The 18,753-nt window shown below is 43.6% G+C and overlaps 1 protein-coding gene across 1 annotated transcript; it reads left to right on the top strand.

Annotated features, from left to right (window-relative positions):
• CPOX (coproporphyrinogen oxidase) lies at positions 1–17,310 on the top strand. The gene is made up of 7 exons (XM_019548848.1): positions 1–198; positions 3,524–3,667; positions 5,302–5,412; positions 6,801–6,942; positions 9,605–9,823; positions 15,419–15,523; positions 16,777–17,310. The coding sequence occupies exons 1-7, from the start codon at positions 33–35 to the stop codon at positions 16,862–16,864; spliced, it is 975 nt and encodes a 324-aa protein (XP_019404393.1). The 5' UTR covers positions 1–32; the 3' UTR covers positions 16,865–17,310.
• The last annotated feature ends 1,443 nt before the right edge of the window (positions 17,311–18,753 follow it).

Raw genomic sequence — 18,753 nt, 5'->3', positions numbered from 1 at the left:
CGGCGGCGGCGGAAGAGGAGCGGAACGACTTCATGGCGCCGCCGGTGAGCGGCCTGTGGGAACTGCGGAGCCGGCGCGGCGAGATGCGGAGCCGGATGGAGCTGCTGCTCATGGAGACGCAGGCGCGGGTGTGCCGCGCGCTGGCGCAGCTGGACGGCGCCGCCGCCTTCTCCGTGGACAGCTGGGAGCGCCAGGAGGGTAAGGATCACCCCCGCCCCTCGGGGCCTGCCTTCCCCCCCAAAGCAGCCCACCTGGGCAGCTTCTCATCAGGTGATCCCCTGTCTTCCTGCTCCCCCTCCCCGTACCTTTTTATTTCCCCGTCCGTGTCCCCACCAAGTTCTCCTGGTCAGCCGCCTCCTGGTTCTGCCCAAGCGGACTGTGGGTCACAGCGACTCTCAACCCCAACAGTGGGGTGCAAGAGTGTATGGAAGGGTCATGATCCAGCTTTATGAATGGGTCCCCAAACTTTAAATGTTGCTTCTCTTGTAAAGGAGGAAAATGGGGGAAATGGTGGCTTTTCCTCTTGCAGGCTGGCAGAGTCCAGCCTGCGAGGGGCTGCCTGGGGCCTTCCTGCCCCACAGCCTGCGGGTTGGGTGTGAAGGGCACTGGGTCGGGACTGATCATCGACGTTTACAAACAGGTCCTGGTACAAAACAGGTTGAGAACCACTGGTTTGTAAGACCAGGAAGAAGGCTCTGGCAAGGAAGAATCCCAGGAGGAGTGTGGGGTTGCTTTCCTGGCACTTCTCCGATTGCATATCCAGACAGTGTTTCACTGGGTCGGCCTCCACAGGCTCCCTTGACTCCTTCAGGGGGCAGTGGGTGCTGGCTGGTGTGCGCTGTTTGGTGTCCCTTTCCAATGCCCTAGTTATTATCTGCGACCTCACTGTTTTTCTTTTTTCTTGTCCCATGCATTTACTTGATGTGTCCTCAGTGGCCTCCTTTATTCAGGAAGGCTGATAGTTCCCTGTCATGGGCAATAGCCCAGGGAATGGATGTTCCCTCCTGTGTTGTAGAGGGTAGGTGATGAAGCAATGGCTTTACGTTGCAGCAAAGTAGATTTACATCAGAAAGAAAAAACGTCTTTATTGGTAGAACAAGGAGGCCGCAAAAAAGATGGTCCCAGGGAAATTGTGGAATCTCCTTTCACTGAAGGTTTAGGAGAAGAGGTTGGGGAAGTGTTGGTCAGGGATGATCTGAGTAGCGCATATTCATTCATACTGAGGGTTGAGATTCCTTATGGCCCTGTTATTTTTCGGCCAGAGTGTCTAGGTGCTGTTCTGCTTCAGCTTGCTTAGTGACATAATATTCCCCAAGGCAGAAATTCTGGATGTTGTTTAAAATCACCTGGAAAAGAAGAGTGCTATGTAATCAGGGCTGAAATAATTTAACCAGACCATGCCTGACCATAAAAATATGCTGTTAGCCCGATGTAAAGGAAGAGAGAACCTACCAGTGAGGTCAAGGAACATGTTTATAGAAACTGGTTCTACTGCAGGACCTCTCCAGGTCTGGAAAGAATTAGCTATTGGTCTGTGGACCTTGTTATGATTAGTAGGTATCTGGTTAAATTTGAAGATCCCTCTGCTGTTTGACTGTGAAAACTAGTTGTTTTCCATATCTCCCTGTCCCCGTACCCCAAACCTTTGCTCCCCTCAGTAGCTTCCTAAGTAGGAGAAAGGAGTAGGGGGAAATGATTTCTACCACTTTGTGCCTCCTTGTATGTCTCCAACTTTGTATCTCTGCTGCACCTTTTGGGTCCTCCTTTTACTTGAACAACTTTGGTGTCTGCAGACAGGTTGCTTTCCCAAGCAACACCATGATACTGACCTGATAGTGACAGTTCTCTTGTTGCTGTCCTGGTTCTGCACAGAAGCAGTGAAACAGGCTGGAGCCTTGTTAATTTAACACTGTCGTTCCTTAGCACACTAGTTCTCAACTTTTTCATACCGGGACCCATTTGCAAAAGTTCATGGCCTGTCCCGACCCACACTCCCCTGGCTCTGCCAGTGTGTGAACCACAATCCCCAGCCTCCCTGGGCCATGCTAGTGTCCTTCACTCATGACCTGCAGCTCCTGACTCACCCCCAGCCCTGCTGGTGTCCCTTACTCCCAACCCACAGTCCCCTACAGCGCTCCCCCACCAGCCCTGCCAGAGGAGCCCCCAGTTGTCCCTGTCTTGCTTGGGCCAGAGCATGGTGGTCGTGGTGGCTCCAGCTCATGCGGGCAGCAGCAGAGCAAGTCCAGCCCTGGCAGCCCCTGCCCTGGGCTGGGGCTGCTATACCACGCCAGGCAGCCTGGTCACAGCGGCCTCCCCAGCAGTGTCTTCTAGCTGCCCTGCCCCTGTGAGCACCCAGCCCAGCCTTGCAGCTCTCCCCTGTCCCTTCCCTCGATGGAAGGGGCAGGCGCCTTCCTGCCGCCACTCTGCCCTGCTGCAGTCTCAGCACTTTTCTGGGATCAGTGTTTCTAAGCCTGTGGCTCACGACCCTCTGAAATCTTGTGGCCCACTTTTGGGTCACAACCCATGGGTTGAAAAATGCTGCCTTAGCAAACTTATAAATAGCTGTGTAAGCATAGGAGCTCTCTGTAAATTTGGAGGGATTGTGCCCAGCCATCTGCTTATATTCTGAGGACCCTTTGTCACTGTAAGATGCTTCATTCATATTGCTGGCAAAAGGAAGAGACGCTTTTCCAAGGTTTCTGATTGACTTGGGGTAATCTTAGTATTTAAAAACAACTGGCTTTGGTAAAACAGCTCTCTTAAATGATGACAATGAATTAAGAACGAAGTGGGATATTCTAGTTTTTTGTATTGCATCATGCTAAATAGGGCCACATTTTCCTTTTGAAGGTGTGGAGCTATGTAAAACTAATTTAGATTCAAAATACAATACTATTGCTACCCGAGCAATGATATCCCTTCATGCTGCTTTCAGTAGCTTTGTCCTGAGGAGGTTTTAAGCAAAGCTTCTGAAGTTAAAAACAGGCTGTTATATTTTGCTCACAGTGAATGACAAGTGACTAGTATAGCTGCTTTTCTAACCAGCTTTTAATAACTCTTTTCTATGTGGTTCCAATGACCGAATAAATTGGTTCTCTAAGTAGTTCACAGTCTGCAGTCATCTGGTGAAATGTACTGCTTCAGGAAGTCATCACTACCAAATACTATAGGTGGATTTTTAAAAGCTGGATAATTTTATGAATAACACTTGTTAGTCATTCACAGTAATGTAAGATTCTTCTTTTTACCACAGTTTAGAGGCTACAGTGATCAGTATAAGAATATGAAAAACTGTACTTTTCTTTCTGTCCTTCCCCCTCTCCCTCATTCCACGCTGTCCTCTACCAGTGTTGCATTACAGAACTGGCAAACTGCATTAGGGGCCGTGGGGAAGGGCTCCAGCAAATGAGTGAGGAGAAATCTCATTAGTTGAATGGTCACTTTTATACTACTAGTAAGTGGTCAAGAATTTTACACTGTACAGTGTGCTTCTGAGACTTGAAATGCACTTTGTCTCTGATAGGTGGTGGTGGCATCAGCTGTGTGCTTCAGGATGGCGATATCTTTGAGAAGGCAGGTGTTAATGTGTCTGTAGTGTTTGGGCATCTTTCTGAGGAAGCAGCACAACAGATGAGAAGCAGAGGGAAAGCTCTGAAGGCTAAAGATGGTAAAAACATACTACTAAACTTGATTAACTTTACAGTGTTACTGAATGGGTGCATTGGAGGCAGATGTGAGACTGAAGTATTGCCTTGTAAGCCATATCATCTGCACACATAATTTGAAGAAAATCAAGTGTCTGAGTGAATTTCTTTGTGCTCTATAATTTATTTAATAAAATGACAGGTTTTTGACTGAATCACCTAGCTTGGAAACTTTCAAATCTCCCATGGCTTGTATATCAATATGTTTTCTCTCTTGTCTTGCTCCTCTCTTGAATGCAGAAGTCAAAGTCCTCTCGTGTCTGGCAGCCTGTAGGGTTAATCTGAGCAAGACAGACCAGTTTCTGTGGCCAGTGACACATGACAGAATGATGATGTCAGCATTCAGGCTGTGCAAAACTTTGGTCCCTGATTCTGTTCGACAGAGATTCAGGCCAATTTGGTGGCCGAATCTCTGAATCCGAATCAAATCGGAACCCTCTGAATCGATTTGGAAAGATTCAGTGATTCAGACATAGAAACAGCTTTAAATGTTTTTTCTGCATACCTCAAGGTACCAAGCGGCTCGTGACTGCTGTGATGTTGGGGGCAGATGGAGCATCCCATGGGAGCACAGGGTGGGGGTGCTCCCCAGTGTGCTCTGCAGGAGACCCAGAAGTGGACCAGAAGCACTTCTGGTACACTTCCAGGTCTGCCAGGTGCGCATGGGGGGGGCCCCCGGTTTGGCAACTGGCATCTCCTAGGTCTTGGGGGGCACCCAGGGTCCCCCTGCAGCCAATCACTGAACTGGGGGGGGCCCTTGGTGCACTCCCTGGCGGACCCAGAAGTACTTCTGATTGACATCCAGGTTTGCCGCTGAGCATGCCGGGGCAGGGGGAGCTGCGCTTCTGTGGGATGCTCCATCAGCCCCAGCATTGCAGCGTTCACGAGCCACACCTGGTACCTTGAAATATGCAGAAAAAATCTTTAAAGCTGTGTCTATGGTGAATTGCTGATTCTCTGAATCAGCACCGAATCTTCAGATTTGCATTCGGCCAAATTGAATCTAGAACAGTGATCTGAATCTATGAATCAAATCACTGTCCTCCCATCGGGCCGAAATCAGGATCACATACCCCTAATCAGCATCATGTCTCACCACCTTTGACTTCCCAGCCTGAACAAACACAGGCTTATTTACAACTGTAGGTGGTCTTTGGCATAAGTCCAGAGCAAGGCTTGAACCCTCACTTCTCAAGTCTTAGCAAAATGCTCCTCTGCTGCCTGGATACACAGGGAACAAGTGTTTGGGTGCCATTTTGGGGTCTGTTTTCTGACCATGAGAACAGTGTAGTAAGTGTTTGAGCACTGGGAGAGTTTGAGATCACTGAATTTTTTCATATTCCAAATATTGTGATTTGTTTGGGAGGAGACTGCATACACACAGTACCAGCTCTTTGCAGTACATTTTAGCAATAATCCTGAAAGATCCTTTAATTCTTAATTAGCTCCTTTTTGTGAGACCCATTTTGTAGTCCCTCAACTTCAGTGAGATTCTGTATAGAGCTAGGTGTAGGAATGGAGCCATGATTTGAAAGCCTTTATGGTGCTTGTTTCTCTTGTTTAAAATCTACTTCTTATGTGCTTTGTTGCTGTTTAGGTAAGCTACCATTTTGTGCCATGGGTGTAAGCTCTGTTATCCACCCGAAGAATCCTCATGTTCCAACTATACACTTCAACTACAGATATTTTGAAATTGAGGAAGCAGATGGTAAGATTCATAATCTCAAATGTGTTGAAATATGGACACAGACTTGATTTGGAGGGAGCATAATATTATGGTTAGAGCAAAGAATTACAACTGGCTTTAGTTCTGTTTTCAGCTGTGTCCCAAGTTTATTAGATAACACTGGGCAATTTAACCCTTAAGACTTTGTTTATACTTTTAAAAAAATGTGTATAATAATACTTGCAACTACCTTAAAGGCATTTACAACTTAATTGCTGCTTGTGAAGTGATCGGTGTAGGATATTGTAATTGTAATTGTTTAAGACTGAGTATAACACATGAGTGAGACATAATACCAAGCCAGATAAATGTTAATAATCCAATTCATGGGAAAATCGGAGTTTAAATATCTTTCCTTGTTATTGCATCTTTCCTGATTATTGACAGTAGTTCAAACCAACTCTGTCCTTTCTCATGGGGTTAAAAATTGTAAAATGTAATAAAAGTGAATGTACCCTTTTAAAATAGCTGGCAGATAGAGAGAATTCTGTGTGAAATTAGGTTTATTCAGAAAAGTGTAGGGATTGCAACATTGTTTCTCTTTTTCAATAGGGGAATTTAGGGTCTTGTGGTCCACATCTGACAATCCCCGCTGAACATCTTCAGCAAATGGATACCATTTGTCCCATTCACTAGCATTGCAGCTACTTCCTCCCATTTGCTATCCCATAATTTTCTTCTGGGTACTACAGCAATTGCTTATGTGAGCAATGACTTTTTTTGCTGTCTGCTTGCCGGTGTTTCTCAACCAACGTGCTGCAGCACCCTGGGGTGGTACGAGATCCTTTAAAGAGTATTGTGGGATGCTGTTAGGTGTGCAGATAGAAACACGTGATTCACAGGATAAACCTAGAGATGTCAAACAGGAGTCAATAATGTCAAAAACTTTCTGATCTGTCGTGGTGTTTTTGAGTTCTTTGCAGCAGAATTACTTCATTATTTTTCTGTGATAAAAAAGGAGTGAATGCTAAGAGTTGGCATTTTCCAAAGGATGCATTGCGTCAAACACTAGTTTAAACTCATATGCTGTAGATGGGCTCTTGGCAATAATTACGTAATTCAGAGCAATTTTGGGGAAGCCTGTACAGGGCAGTACCAGCCAGACACTAATCTTGTGTAATTGAAATGCCACAAGATAATTGGTAGTCAGAATGACTGATATGCAGAATGCAATAATATAATAAAAATTTCTCTGCTGGGTGGTTTATTTTATAACTTTCAGACTCAAGTGAATATTTTTATTGTTACTTTTGAGTATTCCTGAAGTTTGGGGGTGTTTTAATTGTAATTCTATTTGTTTTTCTAAGTCTGACAAGTAGCAATGGGGTGGTTTGAGAATGAAATAACTACTACACATTTCTCTTCTGTAGGGTCTAAGCAGTGGTGGTTTGGTGGTGGAACTGACCTTACTCCAACTTATTTGAATCAAGAGGATGCTGTTCATTTTCACAAAACTTTGAAAGAAGCTTGTGATAAGCATGGTCCAGAACTGTACCCCAAGTATAAGAAATGGTATGTAAGAGTGAAGGAAGTGCTCTTGGATCTCTTGTCTCTCTTGCTTTTGCAAGGTTGGATTACATAAAACATCCTGTGTTAACACTTGTTTTAAGCTGATCATTATTTCATCTCAGATGGGTATTAGGGGATTTTCAGTTAAGCATATTCTGGGAATGCTGCAGAACCTCCACTGGGGCCAGATTCTGTCTCCCAAGTATGTATGAACAACTCTCTGTATCTGCATTAATTTGACATTTGATGTTTGCAAAGCACTTTGCAGTCTTAATTTAGTGATAAGGGAGCTAATAATGTATTTAGCTGCTCTGCTTTCCCAGTTTAATTCATTGCTAGCCTAACTGCTAATAAATAAACAATTGCATATTATAGCACAAAGTCTACTTTGTAACTAGATGTCAAACATTGTATCTGGACAGCAACTGTAAAGAACACACTTGCCTTCTTACAGTAGGAAATGTTCTTTTAAGTTGTTTATGATTATACATGCCAACTAATTTACTGATAACATTACTTTATGTTCATGTAGTGCCTTGGCCGCTACCTTCCAAATGAAAATCTCAATGCCTTTTTACAAATTTTAAATGAATTAAACTTTGGCCTTTGTTCCCATAGCCTGACCACAAGATCATCCATGTCTCCTGTCTTTGGGTATTTGTATATCAGTGGGGCAAATTTGTAGTAGCTTATATCAGTGATGGTCTATTGGCAGAACTCTAGAGGTACAGTGAATGACTGAGACATTGTAATGCCTTAGAGTGACATTGGATGCCTGTTTTCAGAAATGTGTCCCTATATTCAATGCACCTTTTACAGGTTTCTTTTGAGATGCATATTTAGCCTTGTGTCTTCTTTAAGTGTTAGGTCAATTGAAATGCATATGTAGTTTTCTTGCTTTCACTGGCTCACTGGCCCAACTTTTCCTTTAGCTCTCTTGGCTTGAAAATACACATGTGATGAACAGTGTTAGGACTGCCAATAATTTTAACCGCTTTTATGATTTTATGGCATGGATCTGGTATTGGAGATATCACAAGCTCCACTTTCTCAATGCCATTAGCAAAGTTTGATTTTTCTTGTGGCAGTCTTGTTACCACAATCCAGTCTTGCCCCAACTATTGTCTTGTATTTTTGCAAGCCATGTTCAAGCTTTCACAGTTTTCATATGCAGCAAGACCAGCAATGAACTTCTCATCGTTCCAGCCCCAGTATGTTAATCAAAAGTAAGTAGGGCCCTTCTGTTAAGGGGGGAAAGTTGCTGGCCATTATTACCTTTTGTTGGAAGCTGCACTGAGAACTCAACCGTATGTTCTTTATAGATAGATGCATTTAAATATGTCACTCTTGATATGAAAGACCTAACTGAATGTGTTCTTCAGTACTAATGTGCAGTGAACTGCTTCTCTTTCTGTCTCTTATCTGAAACCAGCTATGGTGTCCTACAGGAAGGTTTCCTTTTATATAAGCTGCTAGCTCTTGTCTGAATGCAGCAGATAAAGAGGGTGTTGTGCATAGGGCGGGAACTAGTTGAGAGAGCTGTTTATCTTCTCTCATATCTTGAAGACATGCTCTTTAATACCATTTACTGTGCCTTCTGTGGTTTCTGCCTTGAATGTTTCTCATCAGGCTTGTTCTCCAACTGAATCTGCAGCTGAGGCTTTCCAAATTTTGTTTGCTAATCCTCTCTCCTACTTTGCAATAAAAAAGCTGATCCTCTAAGTGCAGCAAGAAACAGGAACTTCTTTATTTCTGTATGCATATCCCTGTGTCTTATTTTGATTATCCAAGAGCAGTCATTAGGTATGAATACTATATATGAGATATTAGTTCTAAGAGACAGGTAGGTTCCTTCCACACCACTGGGGAGAGAGGAGAAGGAAAAAGAGGAATCCTTAAACAGGGCCAGTAGATCTAATGCAGATCTTGGTCCAGGACTCCCTCTTATTCAGTTGCAAACTTGTGTTGTCTATTGTCTTGCTTAATCATTGCTTAAGAGGCTTTTAGGTTTTAAGCTTAAAAATAAAGATTCAGTTTCTAAGGAAGAATGAATTTGATGTCTCATCCAGTAAAGGGTATTGATATTTCACATTATTTTTTTAATACAAAAAAGTGACCTTTCAGCAAAATGGTAAACGGAGAGGAAAAATTATCTGGGGAGAATGTGAATTAACAAAAAGACTGGAATGTGAATTAACATAAAGACTTATGCAAAGAATTCCACAAAAAGGTTATAATTTTTTTATACAGCTCTCAGAATAAACTGTTAGGGTAAAGCCTTAAAGTGTTCCTAACTTCTTGGTATGTAGAGCATGTGGAACCCCTTGAAAATCAATGTCTGCCTGCATAGGCATGTCACTTCAAAATCTGCTATTGTGCTTGCAGCACTTATCTTGGAAAAAGTAAGCAGTGACATGTGCATTGTAATGACAGCATGAACTAGTCCTTAACATTAAGAAATGTAGTCTAGTCTTGCCGTGGTGTACTGGATTCTTAACCTTCACTGGAGTTAATGGACAAAGAGGCTGTTTATCAACTTGCAGATTTGGCCCTTTCCCTGTGTTTTAGTAGTGTAATCTCTTGCCAGTTGCTTGTCTGGAATTTTAGTTTTCTGAGTCTCAACTTAATCTCCTGGCCTTGACTTTTGATTGCTGCTCTTTTTCAGGTGCGACAACTATTTTTATATCAAACATCGCGGAGAGCGAAGAGGGATTGGTGGCATATTCTTTGATGATCTAGACTCTCCCTCAAAAGAAGAAGTGTTTCAGTTTGTGCAGAGCTGTGCTGAAGCCATTGTGCCCTGTTACATTCCCATTGTGAAGAAACACTGTCATGATTCTTTCACTCCTGAGGAAAAGTTATGGCAGCAGCTTCGTAGAGGAAGGTAAGAAGGACATGGACCAAATGACATACCAATGGGTGGAATGGGAGAAGAGCAGAGTTAAGGTGGTTTTAATCCTAGAATTTACATTTACCTACAGTTTAAACTATATTGCTTAATGAGTGGAGGTTACACGTGTTTGGGAAAGCTTCTTGCACAGTGTTCCCCCACACAAAGTTCTGCCAGACCTTGAAGGTCACAATTTAAGTTAGCACAACTGCACTGGGGAGTTTTTCAACCTTTGTAAAGGTGTTTTAACAGACTTAGCTGTAAAAGTAGGGTACAATACAAAATGAATTAATTGAAGGGAATAATGGGTGCTGACAGATGTGTTAAAAAAGCAGTGCTTTACTGGAAGTGGAATTGTGACAGATTGACCCAGCTCCCCAGTATCTGTATAGCTCACACATTTCAGTAGGGCCTTTTGGCACTTCTATTTAATAGCTGATTCAATCTTCTATTAGATAGAAGTGCCAAAAAGCCCCACTGAAACTCACGTGAACGAGCCAGGTCAAACCGACACAGTTCCTCGTCTGGGCATGAACTGCATTGTGCTTGGTGTAAAGATACACCAAGCTGAAAGTAAAGTGCTGGGATTTTTTTCCACATCTATAAGCTCCCAAAGTACTTTGCCTAGGCATCTCTTACCTAGTCTGAAATCACTGAAACTTTCAAGATTTTGATTCAAAGTTAGTCGTGAGCCCTGAGAGTGCTCAGTAGTAGGGTTACCATATTTCCAGTTCCAAAAAAGGGGATACCGGTTGGAGGGGACACCTCACTCCCCACCTGCAGCCCCCTGTCTCTGCTGCTGCCCCTCACTCCTGACCCACAGACCTCTGGCCCTACCAGTGCCCCTCACTAGACCCACAGTCCCTTGCCCATGGGCCATGCTGGTGCCTCTCAGTCCCAACCTGCAGTCCGTTGGCACTGCCAGTGCCCCACACTCCCAGCCCACAGCCCCACCCCATCCCTCCAGTTCCCTTCACTCCCCCTGCTCCCTTCACCCTACTGGAGAGGGTCTCCAACTGCTCCCATCCAAATTGGGTCGCAATATGGTGACTGTGGTGGCTCTGACTTGTGTGCGTGGTGGCGGAGCGAGTCTGACTTTGGTGTGGGATGGAGGGAGGAGGCTTGTGGCATCCCCTGCTTTGGGCTGGGGCTCCTGCACCACACCAGGTGGCCTGGCTATCCCTCGCCCCTGCCACCCGGGCCACTGGCCCACAGTGCCACTATTCCAGCCATGCAGCTCCCACTGCCCCTGAAGGGCACCCTCTGCCCTCTTCCCCCACTGGAAGGGTAGTAGTTTCCTCCTGCCCCTGTGCTGTGCCACAACCCTAGTGCCTAGACACCATCCCCCAGCATCAGTAGACACCGTCTCCCACCCTGACGGTCCCCAAGCCCTGGCTCTCCAACCCCTGCTCCCCGTAGTCTTACCTACATCCAGCTGCTGAGGCTACTCCCATCACCCTGCCAGGTTGCATGCTGGTTACGTTTGTGTATGTGCATAGACACACATGGTGCCCCCTGTATCTAATTGCCCTCCCCCTGCTCCCACCAGTGGAACAGAGCAAAATCCTGGACGTTTGTTCAGATTTCAAAAAAAAGACCTGGACAGAGATTGGAGAACCCAAAAAAGAGGACATGTCCTGGAAAACCCAGACATATGGTAGCCCTTCTCAGTAGTGAAATATTAATTTTAAAAATTCAAAGGAAATTGGTTATTGCGGCAGGCATGACACTTGCATTTGTGTTTTTAATGCTCTGTAATGAAGCATAGGGAGGATAGTTCATGAGAAGGCCACCTAGGAGCAGCTGGCACAGTGTTTTGTGTAGATCTGTGGTTCTCAAACTTTTTAGACTTGCAGCACCCCTCCATAGCTTTTTGGAATTTAGCAGCACCTCATTTAAAAAACTAATTTTTTTAGTGTATTAATAGTTGAAGAAAACCCTAATCTGAAATACTTGAAAGATGTATTTGTCTAACTACAGACCAGGCTAAAGCTCACTCAGAACAGTCCTCATGAACTCTCCCTATATTGATGGACTGCTTTATAGGAAACACGTTTATCCAATGTGAGCCTTACAGATGCTGTAACAGTTACAAAGTTGAAGCTTCAACTGTTCTGTTCTCTGAAAATTTTCATAAGTTTGTTTTTGGATTCAAAGTCTCCTTGGCTACCTGTGTGTATGTGTCCTTTTCCCCCCCTTCCTTTCATTTGCAAATAATGGTTCTTTTCAAGTGGAGCTGAAATGTTGTTTCTTTTGTTTCTGTAGTAATATCACTAGTTGTCTGATGTGCTTTGAGGTTAAATTGTACTTTTGAATCTTTTAATCTCTGACAGAACAGAGGCATTTAATATCTGTGACAAATTCTGGAAGATTATGTGGGGAAATGAGTTTTCTTCAGGTTGTAACCACAGCTGTTTTGGACAGCTGATGATTCTTGATTTTCTTGCAGAGCCTTGGGTTAGGCTACCTTCATTCCCTGCATGAAGATAAGAAACCCTCCCTCTCACTGTGGCTATGTGTAATGTGAATGGCTGTTAAGATAGCTACTGTTCTATTGCAGGAGCATTTCTCAGCATGGTAACCACTGAGACAAAACACTGAAAGAGCTCTGGTGCAATTGCATCAAGGAAAGTCTGATGATAAGAGAACTGGTTTTGTGCAAAATGTTAGTATATGTTTTGCAGGTTGACTATCTACCAATGGAATATGCAGTGTGGTATTCAGACAGGTGAGGGAGGTAGGCTTGTACTACTGGAGGGCAAGAGCACTGAGTCGCATCCTTTTCCCAGTTCCACCTGCCTTGCTCTGTGCTCATGTTCTGAGGTTCTGGGTAGTTCACAATTCCTCCCAACTGGCTCCATCCCACTGTACTGCTCACTCAGTGAGAATCAGTGGTAGTTGCAGTGTTTCCTGGAGCGGGGCTGATAATCCTTCTGTGAACTGAACTTCAGCATTGTGGCCTAATTATGGATTGGATACTTCCTTTCTAACCACAAGTCAGAATGGTTTTGACACTATGGATTTTTATTTGAAGTCTTGCTAAAGATGATACAGTTTTCATCAAACATTTCCCTTAGAAGATAAATATGGCTTCAAACTGCAACTGGGAAGACTCCTGTTGAGAGGTTAACTAAGCTGTGGATTGTGCCTGTGACGAAGGAGCTGGACCGGTAGTTTGCAGCATTTTTCCAACATGCTTTCAAAGGCTGTTCAGCAAGTATGAGAATAGGTAGAACCTCAGTAATAGTCTTTTTCTGTAAATACCAACTGACATGAGATTTATGTTATTGCTGCTGTTTAAGCCAGTCATTCACAACCAGCATGTCACGGGGCAGCACCCAATATTAGCATTGTTTAGATGTACAAACATCTGCATGATTTCATAAGATAAACCCAGCAATTTCAAATAGGAATCCATAGAGTCAAAAGAGTTCTGACAGTTGTGAACTTTCTGAGTGATTTGCCACAGACGAATTGCTCTGTTATTTTTTCCATAGACCAAGAGTGAGTGAAAGCAGAAAGCTGGCATTTTCTCAAGGGCTGAATCTAAAAAAGTTGCAAACCACTGGTGTAGGCCCTGGATCTGTAAGTGACTGAGTGAAAGAAAATGTCCCTGCTAGGATTGGAGCTGTGCTCAGGAACAGGATACTAACTGCTTTGGGTATAATTGTCAGATGACTAATTTTTTTTCTGACTTTCCTCCTGCTCAAATACGTGGGAAGAACAGAACAGTCCAGAACAATGTTTCTTAGGTGACCGGTCCACCTCTTTCGATAATTGTTCTGCTGCCAGAAGTATAAAGGTTATAAAGAGGTACAGAGTTCCGTGAAGAAGTTACTAGATAATACCAAATGCTGATTTGTAAATGTGAGCTTGATTTTAGCCATACTTCCCTTCTGCAAGTAGCTACAAGTTTGTAGAAAAGATCACCTTTGATAGCAAGTGTTGTATAGCAAGCCAAACATGTGCATTGCTTTATTAGAACCTGATGTAGGTCTTAAAGTAATTGCTTTAATACAAGAGCAGGATTGGAAGGCATGACTGCCTGATAAACCTATAATTAGGAACCTACTGAAACCACAATTTTGGGCAGGCTCTGCAAAAAAAAAAGATGTAGGGTCCCCTGGGGGTGGGGAGAAAACTCACCAAAAATAAAACGTTGGCCCCTTTCAGAGAACCATAAGCCTTGTGGCCACTGTGGCCCAGCCATGCAGCCTGCCAGGGGAGAAGGGGGCTGCCACCAGGATGGCTACTCCCCCTCCCCCCCATCCCTAGTCACAGATTGGCTGTGAAGGCTGTCTGTCATATGGTCCCACCCCTTGCCACCAATCAGCAGTGAAAGGGTGGATCATATGATGGATCCTTCTTGCAGCCAATCAGTGGCAAGGCATGAGGCCACCGGGGCCCCTCACCCAATCAGAGGTGGGGAGGTAGTGCAGTGTGCTCCACCCATGAACATAGCTGCCAGGCCTGTGGTCTGCCCATGAAATTGGCCAGCAGCCGCCTTCACTTTGGTAGACCCCAACCTATACTATTTGTGTCTGGACCTAGGGAACTATTTCAAGAATTCTCACAGAATTCTAGAAGACATGGCTGAGAGATGGTATTATCTTGCCTTTTGCTCTGTGCCATTTAAAGTTGCTGTTGCATTTAAATGATGTTGTCTGTCCTGGCACAGCTGCATCATTTGTTGATATCAATAAATTCCTTTGTTGATACAAATTATTCTCCAGGTGTGGACAAATTTGCCTTTTAAATGCTTTAAAAGAGGAGGTAAAGCTGCTGATTGAGACTATGTACCAGCCATTACAATGTACCTGTTACATCTGCATGCTCCTGTATCAATACGAGCAAGCTAAATCGCCCTCATTGTGACTCTGGATGAAACAAGGTTAATGTTGGAGCAGTTTTGCTAAATTTTTATCTCTGCAGAATTATGTAGCTATAATAGTTGCATCCTTACAGATTGTAGGGGTGTCCTTTAGATGCCAATGTCATTGTTACATCTGTCTCTACCCTCAGTTACTCCAGTTCTTGTTTTGTGATAGAGAGGTTCCTTTGTACTCCTCTATTGTGGGTCTGTACTTGGGTCTATCCATCCCCTGAGGCTAATTCATGCTGTCCTCTGTATCCTCCCTCCTGCTGGTAATAGAATGACGCAGTCTGAAAAGCCATGGCCTAACCAAATGTCTGGCCTCATGGCACCAAGTCCCCTTGTTTTAAAAGGCTTTTGCAATTGCTTGGGTCAGGGTGGGTTGAGGTAAGTTAGAAGGGCTTGCAGTAACTCTTACCCTAGTGACTGTCCTCTTTAGTTCATAGTCTGTTAGATTTACTGGGAACTCTGCCCTTGTTCTGTGACTAGTGTTTGCAGTGCCAGTCTCCTTCCTGTTCCTCACTGGGGACAAGGCCCTGCCTTCATTTCTGTATGCATGCTGAAGGAGAAGAGGCTGGTCCCAAACTGATACTCTATTTTTGTGCCTTGATAGGGCAAGGAGACTGAGCTGGTGGCTGTTGTTTACAGCCCTCTACTACTTGAAGGCATCAGTTGATGTGACACTAAATTTATTCTTTGTGTCTTACCCCCTGCAGATATGTCGAGTTCAATCTTGTTTATGACAGAGGTACAAAGTTTGGCCTTGCAACGCCAGGATCCAGGATTGAAAGCATTCTTATGTCTCTGCCCCTGACTGCCAGGTGAGGAAAGAGCAAATGTTACATGGAGTGTTAGGCAGGGATGTGTTCCCTTTCCTACTGTCTGGTGTGTTCCAGCTGGCTGACACTGGAACTTGTATTTGATGTGTTCCCACACACCAAGATTATATCACCAGGCTGGCCTTCCAGTCCCATTGCTGAGATACCAGCATAATGGTGGAATGGACTGGTTTTGCCCACAGTACACTTCTTCACTACTGAATAAAAAAAGTAGTTTCCAGTAAAAGGACAATGTGGAAGTTTCCAACTGCTTTCTCTATTGGGACCTATTTCCATGTCCCACCTATGGTATAAGGTTTCTTGCTATTTCAGCAATAGCTCCTTGCTCAGCAGCCTATTACACCATATTTAAAAAGAAAAACAAATTAAGAGTATTTCACTTGCTATGTGGTGCAGAAGCCAAAAGTGGGGCCCTGCTCTCCCATGTGGTGCCTGGAAATGAGTGCTGTGTCTGTGCCATTAAGGCAAGACTGGGAGTGCTGCTGAGAAGTAAGTCCCACCCACTAGCACTTGCTTGGCGTATACTTAAGCTTGGAAACTAAGCAGCTAGAGAAGGCCTAAACACCAGCCCCCGCAGCACCATAGTCAGGTGCTCTGCCTTGGGAGGGCTCGTGCTGAAGACAGTATAGACAAACCTTGAGAAGTTTTAAAGTGCCACGTTTTTCTTTTGTTGCTTCCACTCCAAGCTCTTTTATTTAGATTCTTACATGGTCCTCATCTCTGCATGGTGCCTCATTCGCTCTCTCAAAGCTCAAGCAGTTCTTTGGAAACCTCAGAATGTTTGGTCTCATGGATGTTCCTGCCCAGGGAAATAATCTGGGTGGTTTGTGGAACATGTTTTAATTTAAAACACTTAATTTTTGTTTGGCACAATAAAGGGGAGGAAGCAATTCCTAAAGTATTTAAAGGCACTTCAGTTTGTAAGGAATGGTTATATGGAAGGGGTGCATAGCTGAAGCTGAAGAGGTTGATTCAATTTAAGTATAAGAATCACTTGGTCCCACCCCTATCTTTCCAATCCTCCCTGGAAGAATAGGAATAGCATGTTGGTTTTGTTAAATTCCTGATCAATTAAGGGTGTGTGTGTGTGTGTGTGTGAATACATATTTGAATTTTAGTTGTGTGGCTGTGGCATCCAATCCAGAAAGACTTATTGAAATCCAGTTAGAGGACAGCTTTGGAGAAGTGGTCCCCTGGCCAGCCAGGCTCTAAGGATTGCATTCCTCTGTTTGCAGGTGGGAATACATGCACACACCACCGGAGAATTCCAAGGAAGCTGAGATCCTAGAAGTCCTGCGTAATCCCAAGGACTGGGTACACTGACGAGCACTGTGAAGGGGCCCAGGCTGCCTGTGTTTGGCCCCGTGTAAAGGATATGAACTCTCGTCCATCAGCAGTGCAACAGCTCCATTTTCATATTCTTATGTGCCTTGAGGGTTGTATGCTTGCTTACCATATTTTACAAGGAGACAAGTTGTTTAGAAGCACCAAACTGGTGCTCACCTGTTGCTGCTGTTGCCTTCTAGAGGCTATGAAACTCTATCTCGTATGTTCAGTAACACTCAAAATTTTGGCTAAACCCAACGTGAAATAAACCACTTAGAAATACTCCCATATGGGATTAACGTATTTGCCAATCTTAAAGGGAATTAGGTTTCTTTTTCTTTCCTTTTATTTTTCAAGTTATAAGACTTGTTCTCAGGAAATGTTTACAATGTTTTTAAAAAAATAATGTTCTGATGCTTCATAATTAAAAGAGTTTCACCTGGTGTGAGTTCAGTCTTTTAAAATCATAGTTTCGCATATTTTGTTACAGGACTTCTCATTAAGATTAATGAAAGATGAAGATTAATCATTCTAAGATTAGATACTTGATACATGTAATATCTTTGAATGAATGGTTGACTCAAAACAAGTTGAAACAAGTCCAAAATCGTTAGACAGTGACATGGGTACTTAAATATAGGCCAGTTTCTGTCTTAGTTTTTGCTCCTGTGACCTACTGCCCTGCTTCTTAGCAATCTCCATTCATGTAATTGGGGATAACTTTAAGAGCTGAAATAACTACTTCAGGTGACTAGATAAGGCAGAATCTGTGCGTTTAGTTACTTTAAGATGAAGTCTTATCTTAAAAGTTGCACCCATTGTAACTAAAAAGGTGATTTTTAAACTTTAATCAATTTACTTTATGAAAAGTGGTCTATATTGATGACTGTCCATGCAGAAACTTGCATTAGTTGAACTGACCTAGGTTGCTAGCAGATTTAAGTGAAGATGCCATATTGTCTGTGCATAGTCCTGATATGGTTTGAGCTTCAGAGATGCTTGGTCTTAGACTTATCTGATTATTTTATATTTTTACATTCTTTTTCTAAGTGTGTCCAGATCCAAAATATTTTCCCTGTATTTTTAGTAGGGCAGTGTTTATAGTTTTTTTTTCTGTTAATTGACTTGTAACATTTGACACTAGGATGAATAAGAGCAGTTAGGGCTACAAACATGTGGACTTTGGTTTTCATTAAAAACAGCAAAAGTTCTGGAAATAATTAAATCATAGGTTTGGTTTGGTACATTAAACCTGACCAGCTCATGTGAATAAGAGGAAAACAGGTAAATTTACACCTTTATAAACTAACTAAAGTAGATTTATATAGCGCAAGCTTTTGTGAACTGAAGCTTCATTAAATGCTGTGAAAGGATGTGAAGAAAGCAGAGTACAAGGAGAGAGAAATTAGAATTCAAGAGCCAAGGGAGGGAAAGGAGGGCAGTGTTGGGAAAGGCAAACAAAGAAGCAATAAATCCATAGGAACAAAGAAGTCACAAAAATTAGCCTAGGTATTGGGATAAGAATCATGGACATGATATGCAATCATTCCAAAACTAGCTGGTACAGGCTTCAGGCCTCTTGGCTTTAGGCCACTGATTGCTGTTGCTGCAGACTTCTAAGCCTAAGGAGCTAGGCCAAATCAAGTGGGCCTAATGTCAGTCTTTCCTCTGGTTTTGCTCAGGTGCCCCCTTGACCCTGTCTTAGTGCCTACCTCAACCTCCTCGCATCCCTGATCCAAGCGAGGATGCTTGCACCCTCTTTGCCAACCCACCCTGTTGTCTCCGACCCTGTTTGGGCTGTATTCTGGGTGCCCCTCAGATACCCCTGTGGCCTCCCTATTAGCCAAAGTCGATTCTCCAGTTTCAAGCTTAAATTACAACATAAA

The sequence above is a fragment of the Crocodylus porosus genome, unplaced genomic scaffold (genome assembly GCF_001723895.1).
Source record: "Crocodylus porosus isolate Cpor-Errol unplaced genomic scaffold, CroPor_comp1, whole genome shotgun sequence".
NCBI classification, from domain to species: Eukaryota; Metazoa; Chordata; order Crocodylia; family Crocodylidae; genus Crocodylus; species Crocodylus porosus.
The sequence above is the reverse complement of the archived record's forward strand: the minus strand, read 5'-3'. Positions and strand labels throughout refer to the sequence as shown.